Here is a 14,886-nt window from a genome sequence, read left to right on the forward strand (position 1 = left end):
CCAAAAGTCAATCGGAACGGAATAAAACACCGTTTCGGTGTTCCTAATCGATCAAAGAGGTCTCTAATTGTTCCCCCCCCTTCCAGTTGATTTTGGCACGTTGGGGGTTTGCCACTCAACTGTTGCGTGTGTGGCCTTGGTTTGCACAGTTATAAAAGTGAATTTAGTGTTGAAACTCATTCTATTAAAACATATATTTTTTTTTATTTGATTAAAATACATTTTTAAACTAAATTTATTCATCTATTTTTTTAACTGTGCCAAACATCATTCTAAACGGACCACAATTAGCAGGAGGCCGCTGTCGAAAAGCCATTGTTTTCTTGCGAGTTATTGTCTGGTTCGATTGTGAATTCTGTGTGTTAGCTGTTTTTGGGAGCCAGTTGGGGAAGTGGTCCAGCTGGGGGCCTTCCTCTGTGTTTACTTTTCGAGAGGAGGCTTTACCTGGATAACGACTCGACCACGAAATGGGTTTGATATATGTTTTGATTGCTGGATTTGGGGGACGTACAATGGTTTATTTATTTTTTTTTTTGCGTTGTCTAGAAATTTAAAAATAAGGAAAAATCCGAAACTTTTTAAAATCATTGAGCAATTCCAGCTCAAAACAGGAATTTTTTAGGTACTTTATTCTCGACCCTCTCCGATTTCAATGAAACTTTGTAGACATGTTATCCTACGCTTATATAAGCCATTTTTTGTGTATATGGAGCCAGTTACACTCGATAATAAAATTTGTGAAGGGCGTAAGTGTTTTCAATATTTTTGTATTTCGTAATTTAAATATTGCTGTATCTCGAAGCCGTTGCATCGTATCAAAAAGTGGTCAAATATAAACTTGTAAGAAATTTGACGGGGTTTCCGAAAAAAATACACTGAAAGAAAAAAACAATCCACTTTTATGAGATTTTTCGATTTTTAAGTTTAAAAGTTAAATTTGAAGGTGAGCCCACGATTTTTTTCGTTCAAATTTTTTTTTGAGAATAGCCTAAGATGTTACAAAAAGATTCACGAAAAATACAGGATGGAGCAACTCACCTAAAAAAATACAAAAATCATTTACTGAACTGTTTTATTTTTCAAAAGTGCTCTAAACATCAAAATTTTCAAAAACCGAACACGAGAGTCAATTCTCCAGACAATTTTACATAAAAGACTCCATATTGACCATTGTCCTAAGTCCAATTCTGTGAAGTTACAGCGGTTTTAAAAATAAAAATGTTGAAAAAATAGGATTTTTGATAGTTTTTGGCGATTTCTATATGACAGACTTGAGTTTTCAGTCTCGAAAAAATTTTTACCGGAAAGCTCGTCCAATTTCCCATAAGTTTGTCTTTATCCACATTTCAATTGGATTTAAGGGCTTACAGATATAAACTAATTTACTATCCAGGTTACAGTACTACACTGAAAAAATAATATGTTTTCAGTTATGAGCAAACAATGTAATGTTGGCAGATTTAAAATAGCTTGATAGCATTGCCAAATCCTTAAAAAAAATTAACACGATGCTTCCAAATAACAGTCTTTTAAGAATCGACCTGATTTGAGCCAAAATTTTATTTTTAAATGAACGTTCTTTGATTACGTAACGCAAATAATTGAACTTATTACCCCTCCTCTTTTCCTCATAAACAAATTTCTATATTTTTTTAAATCAACTGCTTTTCGTAATAAAAGATGGTTTCCTTAAGCGGATCGAATGACACAAATTTGGCCAAATTTGATTTAGCCAATGAAGAAAAATCGGGTGCATTTTTTTGTTACAAAAATCACACACACATCTATTAAATATATGAGAAGGAATGAGAAATTGAGTCAATTTTACAATTTAACTAATTTTCATCGTTTTGTATGGTAACATTTTTGTAATCATTGTTTATTTTCTGAATTTGAAAAAAAAGCATTTAAAAAGGACTTAAACGTTTGATTTTAAAATGTTAGTCGTGACAAAGCAAATCGTAAAATATTTTATTTCAAAAAGATGAGATAATTTCAATTTTATTCCGAAAAAAACAACTTGTCAATGTTAATAACTCGCTCTTTATCAAAATTCCACTAACGCGTTATAACGTACTTTTCGCAAATTCAGCAGCAATCATTTGTACAATCATTTTTTCCTCAAGTGTTTTTTGAATTTTTCATTTAGTTTTTTAGAATAATCGTGCCTTTGTCGAAATAAATACGTCCGTTTTCCACTATTGCTTAACACATGAACGCCCAACGTATGTCCAACTTACACGGACGCCCAAGGCTCCCAACTCGCTGGTTCTCGGGCATTACTCAACCAATTGGAACGATTCTTGTTTCCAGTGATTTGTAAGAATCTGTAGATGATCCTAAAATTTTACAGAACTTGATTAAAAAAAATAAAATAAAAAAATAAAAAAAAATTAAAAAATATTAAAAAAAGAAAAAAAAACAAATCTGTATTTTCTGCGGCCGAAAACATCTTTCCACCTTTTCCAAAAAAAAAATGCCTCCGCGGAATTATTGGCGAATTTTTTTTACACGCGAAAAAAAAAGTTGGAACGATGTTTTTGATCACAAAAATTACAGATTTAAACAAATTAAGTTCTGCAAAGTTCTAGAATCATCTAGACATCCGAACAAATCACTGGAAAGAAAAATCATCTTGATTGGTTGAGTTATGCCCGAAAACCATTGAGTTGAAGTTACCGTTCCAACTTTTTTGGAGCCTTGGGCGTTGGAATGTTAAAGAAGGCACTTTTGATGAACTGAAACATGAAAAAATAAAATATATATCTAAGGGGCTAACGATCACAGTAAAAAAATCATTGTAATATTACATTTGGGAAGCTGTACATCTTTCATGTCAGAAAAAATGTGTGATTTTACATCTGAAAATGTGTAATTCACTACTTTTTTGGTGTAATGTCACTTTTACAGTCTGAATTAAATTACATCATAAAAGAGGGAATATTCCACATTTCTGGAGTTTTTTTGAAAAGGACCAATAATCAAAATTTTCAGTTTTAGCATTTTGGGTGTTTTTAATACCCCTGGCTCAAGGCGGTTTCAAAACACCCAAAAAGCAAAAACTGGCAATTTGGTTTATTGGACCTCTTCAAAAAAAAAAAAAAAAAAAAATCCAGATTTACACAATTTTTATTGTTTTTGTCAAAATCGAGTTTCACTGATGATAAGATTTTCTCCATCAACCATTTTTTGTTCAAAAGGCCTAATCAAATTCTTCAATTTTGCCGAAGACAAATTCCATTCTCGAGACACAGATTTTAAGCAAATATTGAAGCATTTCTTTAAAAAAAAGTTAATAAATTTCATTTGTTTTATCCTCTTTAAAAATTTGTACTTTCAATTTACAACATTGAATTTTCGTAAAACAATCTGTTAAATATAATAGATAGTTAAAACATTCAATGCATTGTTGATTAGACATAAAATACATAAGTTGAAAGCACATTCAAAATTTCTTTTAAAAAATGGTTTGTTTGCCAAAGCGTTTTGAATATCTAAAACCAATTCAAAAAAGCTTACGAATAATCTACCATTAAACAAATAGGACATTTATGCTAAAATGGTTATATTGTCCATTAATTTTAATAAACAAGCTCAAATAAGTAGTCTTATTAAGCTGTGTTATTTCAAATAATTTTTTTTCAGTATTTCAATAGTGGTGATTAATGACAGCAGCATTATCCACTTGTACTTTTTCTTGAAATTCAATTGAGCAACGTCCAAGAATGCCGGTTCAAACTAGAAAACAACGCCTCGCTCCAATTCCTGCCCAGAGCCGCTATCAAAAATGTTAACCAATTATGTGCCGCGCTGCAGATTTATATCACATTAGCACAAAAATTCGCCATGTAAGCGCCAAGCCAAACCCTGGGGCCGCAAACGGTAATCTCTGCCCCTTAATCCAGCCAGGTTTACCCTTAAAGCTTAAGCTTACACACTAGGCTTGTTTACGAGGCAAAAGAAACTCCAACTTCGCAATGAATGAGGGAGAAAGGCCTTTCGTTGATTACCGTTGACTTTCGTATAATACTCACATGTTTGTAGGTAGGTAGGTTGAGGTTTTTCGGCGCTGTTACCCCAATCCATTTGGGCATGTTAAGGGGAGTCTTATCGTAATCGAAATCGCCCGCGCCCCGCTCGCCAAACGGCACTATTTAGTACGCCGGGGTGAGACTTGGCCAGAGCAGTTGTAAAACCTTTCAGACTCTTGCCACTAATCGCGCTTCGATCCTTGCCTAATCGCTTGCAATAAAATTTAGCAGCAGCAGCCAGAGTCAGAGAAATGCCTAGAAAAACAAACTCCGGCGTCTTACAGCGATCAGGGCCCGAGCGAAAGCAACAGGTTTTTTGGTTGGTCTGTTTGTACAATTTCTTGCCCAGGTTGGGGTTATGTCAAGACCCGGTTGGGCGCTAAAGAGTTGTAAACCGTTGTTGTTGTGCAGCTTAAGACACCCAACTAGGACGCGCACACCATGTGGTGGTAGAACAACAACCTGGGCTGCAGCAGCATAACAGATATTGGGCACGATTCTGCCGCGGTTTGGCATTTCAAGAAGACGACTCGTCGGCGCTTCTTCAGAGAGGAATGCGATGCGATGAGCATCGCAATGGTTTTGCAGATTCTGTGTCTCGGGCCTCGGCTCGACGATACCGCTAATCGGTTCGATGTGGATGCATAACCGTTGTGAAAATGCTTTTAACACAATCAGGATAGGATTTTTTATGATTTTTTTTATATTAAATCTTTTAATCAGAAAAGAAACAAAATCACTATACATTTTTAGGCACTTTCAAGTCATATTTGAGATAATATTATTTTATAAAACTTTTTTCGAGAAATGTCCTAACCCCAAGATATCTGATTATCCGAAGTTCGATTTTTTTTTCTAAAATGCTTTAGACAATCAAATCATGAAAAACTCACAATTCTTTTGTTATTCGCGGAAACCACAAATTAGTTGATTTGACTGGATTTAAAATTTGCTATATCCTATCAATTTCGTATATTCTATAGGCGCCATCTTGGATTTCACATTCTCATATTAATTTGAAGCATTTTTGGATTCATAAGTGATTTAAAATTAGACAACAATTTTTTTGTGATTCGATTGTCCGACGATTTGGTTACTAAAGTGAAATTTTTCAAGGACTTCGGAAGATCCAGTCTGGACTATAAAAAGGAATAGCATGATCTTAGAAATAAAACATGTTTTATGTGTAGTGTTTTAACTTGAAATGTAATATTAAATATTATTAAATTTAATGGAACTCCATTTAGGTGGAAATAATTTAAAAAATCGGAAAACAGTGCGTTTAAAAATATAAAAGAAAAATCCGTTTTTTTTGCAGCATTTTGCGAAAACTTAAATATTTTGTATACAAACAACTTTAAACTTGAATGCCCATTAATTGGATATTTTTTTTGTGTTAAGGATATTTGTTTTATCCACATTTGGTTAACCAAACAATTACTTTTTTGGTTTTATATTTTTCTGCATAGTCTTTTAGTAGGTGCATTTAGATTTTTAGTGCCCTTTTTTCTATTTCTAGTGTAAGGACTTCCTACAAATTGTTAGCTATTAAGGCGTTACATACCTGTATATCGGCAAAAAAGTCAGAGGTTAGCGCACACTTCAACTTTTTTTTATTTTTTTCATGGCATTAAAATACACATTTTCACCTACTAACAAAACAAATTTGAAGATATTTGATTGCATCATTACCGAGATATAGCAATTTCAAGTTAGCAGTTTCAAAAAACGGGAGCCACGATAACTTAACACTGTCTTGACCAAATCTGCTCAAAATGTTGGTGAAAACTCAATAAACCGATTCCGTGTGCAAGACGAAGCCCGATTTTCAAAAAGTTTATTTAAAAAAAAGATAAAAATATTTTTGTGTTTTTCTAATACAAAAATCGTTAGTTTTTGATTTTTGTATTTTTTAAAAAAGCAAATATTAAAAATTGAGCTCCATCATGCACACGGGATACATCTTGAGAGTTATCACCTCAAATTACAGCCAATTTGGTTCATCCCATCTCGAGATATCGTGGCACCCGTAAATCAACTCGGGGTTTAGAGAAAAACGCCAACAAAGTTTGACAGCCCGCTTAGCGCATGGCAATTTTTTTTAGCTTAAATCGTCTCTTACTTTGTTTAATCATGAAATATCTTCATGAAACTTTCAGAAATGATTAATAATCATCTTTTGAGTAGATTTAACAAATATTCTGTAATATATTTTTTTGTGATTTTCTACGTGTATGTAACCCCTTAAGTAAAAAAAAATGTGTCAAACCATAATCTAGGACAAACAAAATTACTGCATGGTTATTTTGTCATACAAAGTAGGGCATATTGAGTATAAACACGGCCAAAGTTTTTTTTCTGTACTTTTTTTTGTATTGGCTTAGTTAAGGGGTTACATACATGTAAATCGCCAAAAATATCAGAAGTTGGTATGAGTACACATTTAAACTTTTTTTTTATTTTTAAACTGGGCATTTAAATATACACTCTGATCTATTAACAAATTAAATATGCAGCAGTTCCATATGAAAGTTAAAGAAAAAAAATAAAAGTGCTTCGATTTGGCTCAAAATTTTTCTGGGGGTTCCTTGGCCAAAATAATTAGACCCGTATTTTTTTGTTTGGCCATTAGGGTGGCCTACGTCGTGTTAGGGTGGTCCGAAAAATGGCCATTTTCGTCGATTTTCACAAAAACCACTTTTTTCAAAAAATCCTAACTTCGCTCCATTCCAACCGATTTTAGCTGTCTAGGGTGCAAATGAAAGATGATAAGTTGGACTTCCAAGAAAAAATAATGTGGAGTTTCAAAAATCTAGCCTAACATTTGAAAAAGTCTAATGAAAACATCAAATGCCGTTTTGACGGTGTCTGGACCAAAGAGCCTATATCTGAAAATATTTTTAACGGATTCCTCGGACAATTTTACATAACATATCAAAAATTGGGCGAGGTTCATTAACAGGATTCAGAGATATGATTTTTTGAAAATAAAATCCGGGTTTTTCGGCAAAAAATCAACTATTTTCACTAAAACTGCGATAACTCGAAAATTTGTTAGGGTACCAAAAGTTGCGTATTTCAATTAAGAAAATTTTGGTACCCTAACATCTATAGGTCATCGCTGAAATTTTCTAGTTATCGCAGTTTTAGTGAAAAAAGTTGATTTTTTGCCGATTTCGTCAATTTCTCGTTTTCGCGCGCGGCGCGTCGAAAAACCCGGATTTTATTTTCAAAAAATCATATCTCTGAATCCTGTTAATGAACCTCACCCAATTTTTGATATATTATGTAAAATTGTTCGAGGAATCCGTTAAAAATATTTTCAGATATAGGCTCTTTGGTCCAGACACCGTCAAAACGGCATTTGATGTTTTCATAAGACTTTTTCAAATGTTAGGCTAGATTTTTGAAACTCCACATTATTTTTTCTTGAAAGTCCAACTTATCATCTTTCATTTGCGCCCTAGACAGCTAAAATCGGTTGAAATGGAGCGAAGTTATGATTTTTTGAAAAAAGTGGTTTTTGTGAAAATCGACGAAAATGGCCATTTTTCGGACCACCCTAACACGGCGTAGGCCACCCTAATGGCCAAACAAAAAAATACGGGTCTAATTATTTTGGCCAAGGAACCCCCAGAAAAATTTTGAGCCCGATCGGAGAACTTTTATTTTTTTTCTTTAACTTTCATATGGAACTGCTGTATGAAGACATTTGGATGTACCATTGCCGAGATATAACTATTTTAGGTTGGCGGTTTCAAAAAACGGGTGCCACGATATTTCAACACTACTTTACTCAAATCTGCTAAAAATTTTGGTGAAGACTCATCAAACCAGGCCTGTGTGCAATTAAGACGAAGGCTGGTTTTCAATGTTTTTCATATAAAATGTCGTCAGTTTTTGATTTTTGTATTTTTTTTTTAAGCAAAATTTCAAAATCGGGCTTCGTCATGTACACGGGACATGTCTTGGGAGTCTTCACCCCAAACTTCTGCCAATTTGATCCATCCCATCTCGAGATATCGCGTTTGACAGTTCGCTTTGCGCATGACAAAAATGTGAACTTGAATCGTATCTTACTCAGTTCAGTCACGAAATATCTTCATGAAACTATCGGGAGTGATTGAAAATCCTCTTATTAGTGAATTAGTGAGTTTTCCGAATTTTGAAATTTTGTGACTTTTTACATGTATGTAACCCCTTAAGAGTTCTTCTTTCTAATGCATTTTTATATTTGAAAATTTGCATTTTTTTTTAATCGAAGCCCGTGTGTTATTTGTTTAGGCCGATGCAAAAAAATTTACAAGCTTTAGAGTGTTAAAAATTCCCAATGCGCTAAAATAAGTGAGTTTTATAATTTTTTTACATTTTTCAAAACCAATCAAATTAAAATTAAATTGAAATTAATTTTTATTTGTAAAAAATATTCGTCCGAACTTATTCTTGAAGAACAAATGAATCAGTCTTAACCTTTTTTAACAAAATTGAGTAGTGTGGCTAAAATTTAAGATTTTAATTAATTTCTTTCGGAAATACAGTCCAGGCTCGATTATCCGAAGGACTCGTGAAAAATTTACTTCAGATAATCGAAACTACGGATAACCGTTTTTTCGTTGTCCAATTTTTGATTGTCGACCTTAAGTATGACCTCTAGACTACGCTAAAATGATTTAGATTTTATGATTTAGATTTTTTAAATCCAAGATGGCGGCCAAAATGGCAGTGATGCAATATTGAAAAAAATGCATTTTATTTGTTAATGGGCAATCAACAACTCAAATTTGACTAAGACGGGGTCGTAGAACTCGAATTCTTGGTTAAAAAAACAAGAAAATGAAAAAAAAAAACGAAAAAAAAACATACAAACTTTCGAATAATCGAACTTTAGATTATCGAAACTTTGGATAATCGAGTCTAGACTGTATGTATTTAATCGTTGAACTAAACAAGGTCACACAAAATATAAAGAATTGCACTTAAAAAATCAAAAAAATCTCGCTCACATGGATTTTTTAAATAATATTTTTACAAATTCACGATATTGCATTTTTTTTTAAATTAAAATTAAAATTTCACAAAAATATTAAATCTTGATTTCTTTTAAAAAGTTTTCAAATAAATAACACATTTTATATTTTCATCAAGGTAATCTTTGATGGATATAAAAAGAATTGCAAGTGATCAAAAGATATAATTTTTAATTTTCATGTAAAAGACAGCAAACCACATAAAAATACAAAACAAAAAACATACAAAAATGAATCCAATGAAAAAAGTTCTTATGAATATAAAAAAAAAAGTTTCAGCTCACAAAAACCCTGAGTTCCCCTGATAGAATCAACAACATATTTTAAAATAAAAATTGCTAAACAAATTGCTTTGAATATGATGAAAGTGATGTGGCAACTAAATTTGTTCAAAATAAAAAAAAAATCCCAATTTTGAACAAATTTTTAAAACTTAAAATTAAAAGTATTTTCAAAGTATATTGAAACTAAGAATACAGTATGACTAAATAAATATTTTTTCAACATTGCTTGAAGGAAATGTGATTGTTTTTTTTTTCGTGTACGAAACTTGATTTGCTTAAGGACCACTGATCAAATGCAACAATGATTAATTTGTGGTCAACTAATTCATACTTAGTGGTAAAACATTTATCACCAACTCATCACAAACTTCCCAGTGAGTTCTAACCACCGATCTTCTCATGAATCACGCAAAAATCGTGCTCGACTTGAGCTCACTCATTCTTTTAATTACCAAACCCCTCGACTCAACTGTCGTAACCTTACCGTATTGATTTTCTCCATCAAAACCTCAAAGTTGTTTTTGCTGCACATGGTGACTGCGGTCTATGTTTGAAGTCAGCCGACAAGGGGAAAACTTTCAAAGTCGAGTCAAACTCCAGTCGTTTTTCGCGACCAGTGTCGACACCCAGGAAGCCGTTTACTACTGGGGTGGAAGTACTATTCGCGATTTTTTGGCGCAATTTCACCAACTTTTCGTCACGTTCAGTTGATCGCTTGATTAGAACTAGTATTTACAGAAATTCACAATTGATTATATGGAAGATTCACTAATTTGAAAACTATTTCTTAAATTTCGTTCACACTCTCATCCTTACACTCTGCTTTTTTTTCCTCAAACACTCACAAGACCACAACAAGATTAAAACATCGAGAGGTTAATCACTTTTACTTTTGCCGATCGTGTTATCGATATCGAATCAGCATTTCTTCGCTGTTGTCTTCTTCTCCTGTATCTTCGCTGCGGTAATCCAATTACGTGTATCAAGCACTTTCCATTCGGTTCACAAGCAAGCGCCGTTCGATCTCGGTGGAATTCATGGACACACAGAGACTTAAGGTACCCACCACAGCTTACCCTATCACAAAGCACGGAGGGAAAACACGCGATCGCGATCGACCACCGTCAAAATATACCATAGCCCACCCCCCGAAATCTGGGAGCAAACCTGCCCTCGCGCGACAGTTCACACACTCGACCAAAAACAAACAAAGTCGACGCAAAAAGACGGCGAAGCTCCGAAAAAACGATGGTAACTCTACCGCGGACCACGGACGAATGACGGCAGCGCGGAGGTGAGCATCGTCAAACAGTCAACGAGTACAGGTGTTTTGGCCGCGAGGCCCCACCAACTCAACGAAGAAGAGAGAAAGAGAGGGTGAGAGAACTCGGATGAACAGCCGCAGAGAGTGAGCGACTTGCGTGAGTGCTCTCTGTTGACATCCGGCTGCTGCTGCAGCAGCAGCTCAACAGTTTAGTGGAATTTGCCGTCAATCGCAGTAGGCTGCGTTTGTTTTGATGCTGTGGTCGCAAGACGGTAAGTACCGAAAGTTAGTTCTGTCAATCTGTCAACACTGTCAACTCTGTCAATAAGGTGGTTCCTGTTTGAACCACCGGATAGTGAAACGTCTCAAGGAGTCCAAACGACGACCTGTGGGACGTTTCTATCCGCTGTCAACAAACCACAAGCGCTTCCTGTCAGTCAAGTATCGCACGGTCCGTTTGCATCCTCCTCTGGTTGGAGTGTCAAATTTCAACCCAGCATAAACATAAACAATCCAGGAACGTCACGGTTGGTTAGCATCGTGGACTAACCGCACATTCCCACGCCAAGTTTGCTGTTTTCACTTTCGGTGAGTGCTACTGAGAAGCTGGTGTGAGTGACTCTCTCACCAAAAGTGAACAACTTTGAGAGAGTCGGAGAGCGAGTTACTCCCGGATGAATCCTAGTGGTGTGGAATTTCCTAACCGGCAAATTATGCATTTTTTTTCTGCGGGTGAGACGTGAATGCTGGTGAGATGAGAGCTCACTGTTTTGTTGTGATCTTATGAGTCTCGTCTAGTTTAAGACTATTAAGGCATTCGACGTTTTGGATATTAATTTCAACTAGTTGTTTTAAGCTTGAGGAACATCCAGCTTCCTCAACTCTCCCCAAAAGAATGACTCACCCCGGTTGAAACCAGTTATCGGACTGGCATCTTACGTAACGTAACTTTAACCCACAACAGGTACACCAACCAGAAACCTTTCTTCTTCCTTTTTTACTTGTCTGAAACAGTTTTTTTCGCAAACCGTCACCGAAACCAACCCGCGCGCGCGCTTATCAAATGAGAGAAAGTACCTGCTGCTCTTGGACGCCAACGAGTCCGAACGCTGTTGGACCTCCAACCTCTCTACTCTGGTCTGCACGGGTCCCCCACAGACCGTTATTATAAATAAAAAATTTCCACCCAAACCAATGATTGGACATGGTTCCTGGGACCATTCTGCACCTCTGGGCCGAGTTTCAAAATATTTGCCGGCAGAAATTTCGAATACGGTCAGTTTTAGTGTTTCGAGTAGAAATTAAGGGGAAATCACATGTAAAATGCGTAGGAAAAGATCAAAGTTTCAATGTTTTATCTCCAAAACATTACTGGTCATGGTTTTAAATTGTATTAACATGTAGCAGAATGATATAAAAACGATTTACAGCACTGACTTAGCCGGATTAAGCCGAAGTTAAGTGACTTAAGTATATTATTTACAAGTTTATACCTTAATATTAAAAAAAAAACTCTTACATTAAGGAATTTAAAGTCAAGGAAAACTAGATAGCACAAAAATAAATTAAAATGGGGTGACTTTGAGCCAAGGGGTGACATTGTACCAATAAACGCATAAAGATGGCTTTGATAAGCTAGAATTTTATGTTAATTTATTTATTTGTAGACGGATTAATTTGGTCTATTTATGTTCCCACAAAGCAAGTTGATGATATTGCTACGCAAATCTGCTTATTCGGTTTGAATAAAGCCTGTTGATTTAAAATTTAGTTAATTAAAATAAATTTAAAATCTCCTGGAATCCTCCAAATTTGAAAATGATGCTCACATTTTTTAGTTCTGAATCAATTCCTTCTGAAATCAAATAAAACAATCAAAATATTAGGGAAACAAATTTTGTGACGTGGCAAGTTTGTGGCATAGCAATTAGAATAAAATTGTTCTTTTTTGTTTTAAATCGTTTACAAATTTCAACCTTACGATTGTAATCCGGAGACAACTCCAGCTATCATTTAGCTCATATATTTTTGTTGTCCTGAGTAATGATTATACTTAGCAAAAGTTGAATGGCACAACTTCCCACAGGATTAATATTTCAAACCAACCAATTATTTTTCAACATTGCAGTTATCGTCATAAAATAAAAAAAAAATAACTTTTCATAATTGGATAAAATAATGTTGATACACTCATAGTTAGGATTCAATAAAACATATTATTGATCATCAAGAACGTTCACTAATAATGTATTCATCAAAACAAATCCTACTTCTGCCCAATGTGAAAAAACAATCAATCTTTTAACAAGGTTGGCATATCTTATGAAAACATGAAAATAGTACAGTTAAATATCAAATCAAATCAAATTGTTCGCTCTACAACATTACTAACCAAACTGGGGTGAGAGGCAACCACGTTTAACACTCTAACACCGAACCCGATATAGTCAAGTATGTACAGGCGATGTAAGTTTTCAATGTGACTTGTGTCCTAAAACTCTTGTCGGGGTCAAACGGTAAGGCTTATGAAACTAAAGCTTTATCTATTTTATCTATTTTTTTAGTGTTTCGTACTTATTGAACTTTTATAGCAGAGGACATAATCTAAGAACAATATTTGCAACGATTATACTTTGCAATTCAAGCTTATCGAGCTTGGTGTTAAGATATCTGGCTATTATAAAATCGTAAAATTTGGCACAATGTCACCCCTTGGCTCAAAGTCACCCCATTTTAATTTATTTTTGTGCTATCTAGTTTTCCTTGACTTTAAATTCCTTGATGTAGGAGTTTTTATTTAATATTAAGGTATAAACTTGTAAATAATATACTTAAGTCACTTAACTTCGGCTTAATCCGGCTAAGTCAGTGCTGTAAATCGTTTTTATATCATTCTGCTACATGTTAATACAATTTAAAACCATGACCAGTAATGTTTTGGAGATAAAACATTGAAACTTTGATCTTTTCCTACGCATTTTACATGTGATTTCCCCTTAATTTCTACTCGAAACACTAAAACTGACCGTATTCGAAATTTCTGCCGGCAAATATTTTGAAACTCAGCCCAGAGGTGCAGAATGGTCCCAGGAACCATGTCCAATCATTGGTTTGGGTGGAAATTTTTTATTTATAATAACGGTCTGTGGGGGACCCGTGGTCTGGCCTGCTTAACGAGCGGACCCCTGCAGGACGGACCTCCAAAACGTTGGCTCGTGAAAAAATATTATTTTAAACTGAAATTTTCAAGACTATTTGTTTCAAAATTTTAACAAATCCAACTTAAAAAAATATTTTGAAATTTAATCCCAAGTTACATAAAAATTTAAACACACCTCAAAGGATCGATGACAACAACGATCCAAGAGCTCAACGGGGGGTTCACCCCGCGCTGATCCAGACAGACACAGAACTCCGACCATGGTCTCAACCGCCCTGGGGTCCGTCGACTTGACCGTATGTCCCATTCATCATAATTTGGTTCGGCATTCGTACGCGATTCCCGATGTGTGTTGGGTTACCTTTTTGCAAATTGGATCCGTTTTGGTGAAATGACACTTTATTTTTTGTTTTCTGGTTGGACTGAGTCCTCGCGAAAGGGAAGCTTTTACTTGAAAGGGTTATGTAACGTTTTTGAAGAGCAAAAACTCCAGTGATTTTTGTGAAGTTTTTGGTTTATGGTTTAACTTATTGACAATTCTGTTGCATAAATGTCCTAAATCAAAAATTCCGAACAATAATGATTCCCAATCGTTTAAAAATTAATTTTAAAATTGTTTCAGGAAAATAAGAATTTCTACCTCTAAAATTGTTAGTTAACCTAAGATTACATAAAAAATAAAGCAAATTTAAACATTGTATTTAACTTTTGGTCACTAAAACTTGATTTGCAAAAAAACACTATTTCTAATTTTTTTTATTTTTTGATATGTTTTAGAGGACTTCAATTGCCAACTTTTCAGAAATTTCCAGGTTGTGCAAAAAATCTTTGACCGAGTTATGATTTTTTTAATCAATACTAATTTTTCAAAAAATCGAAATATTGCTCGTAAAAATTTTTCAACTTCATTTTTCGATGTAAAATCAAATTTGCAATCAAAATGTTCTTTAGTGAAATTTTGATAAACTGCACCGTTTTCAAGTTAAATCCATTTTAGGTGACTTTTTTGAAAATAGTCGCAGTTTTTCATTTTTTAAAATTAGTGCACATGTTTGCCCACTTAAAAAAAAAAATATTTTCGAAAAGCTGAGAAAATTTTCTATAATATGCTTTTTGGAAC

At 34.4% G+C, this 14,886-nt stretch overlaps 1 protein-coding gene across 2 annotated transcripts in view; it reads right to left on the minus strand.

The window, feature by feature from the left end:
* LOC120419537 (disheveled-associated activator of morphogenesis 1) overlaps positions 1-9,954 on the minus strand; it is a 136,715-nt gene extending 126,761 nt beyond the window's left edge. For both annotated transcript variants that reach the window (XM_039582257.2, XM_039582250.2), the window contains exon 1: positions 9,827-9,954. In XM_039582257.2, coding sequence (XP_039438191.2) covers positions 9,827-9,874 — 48 coding nt within the window. In that variant the 5' untranslated portion in view covers positions 9,875-9,954. The remainder of the gene's footprint in view (positions 1-9,826) is intronic.
* Between the last annotated feature and the right edge of the window lie 4,932 nt (positions 9,955-14,886).

This window comes from Culex pipiens, chromosome 3 (genome assembly GCF_016801865.2).
Source record: "Culex pipiens pallens isolate TS chromosome 3, TS_CPP_V2, whole genome shotgun sequence".
In the NCBI taxonomy this organism is placed as follows: Eukaryota; Metazoa; Arthropoda; class Insecta; order Diptera; family Culicidae; genus Culex; species Culex pipiens.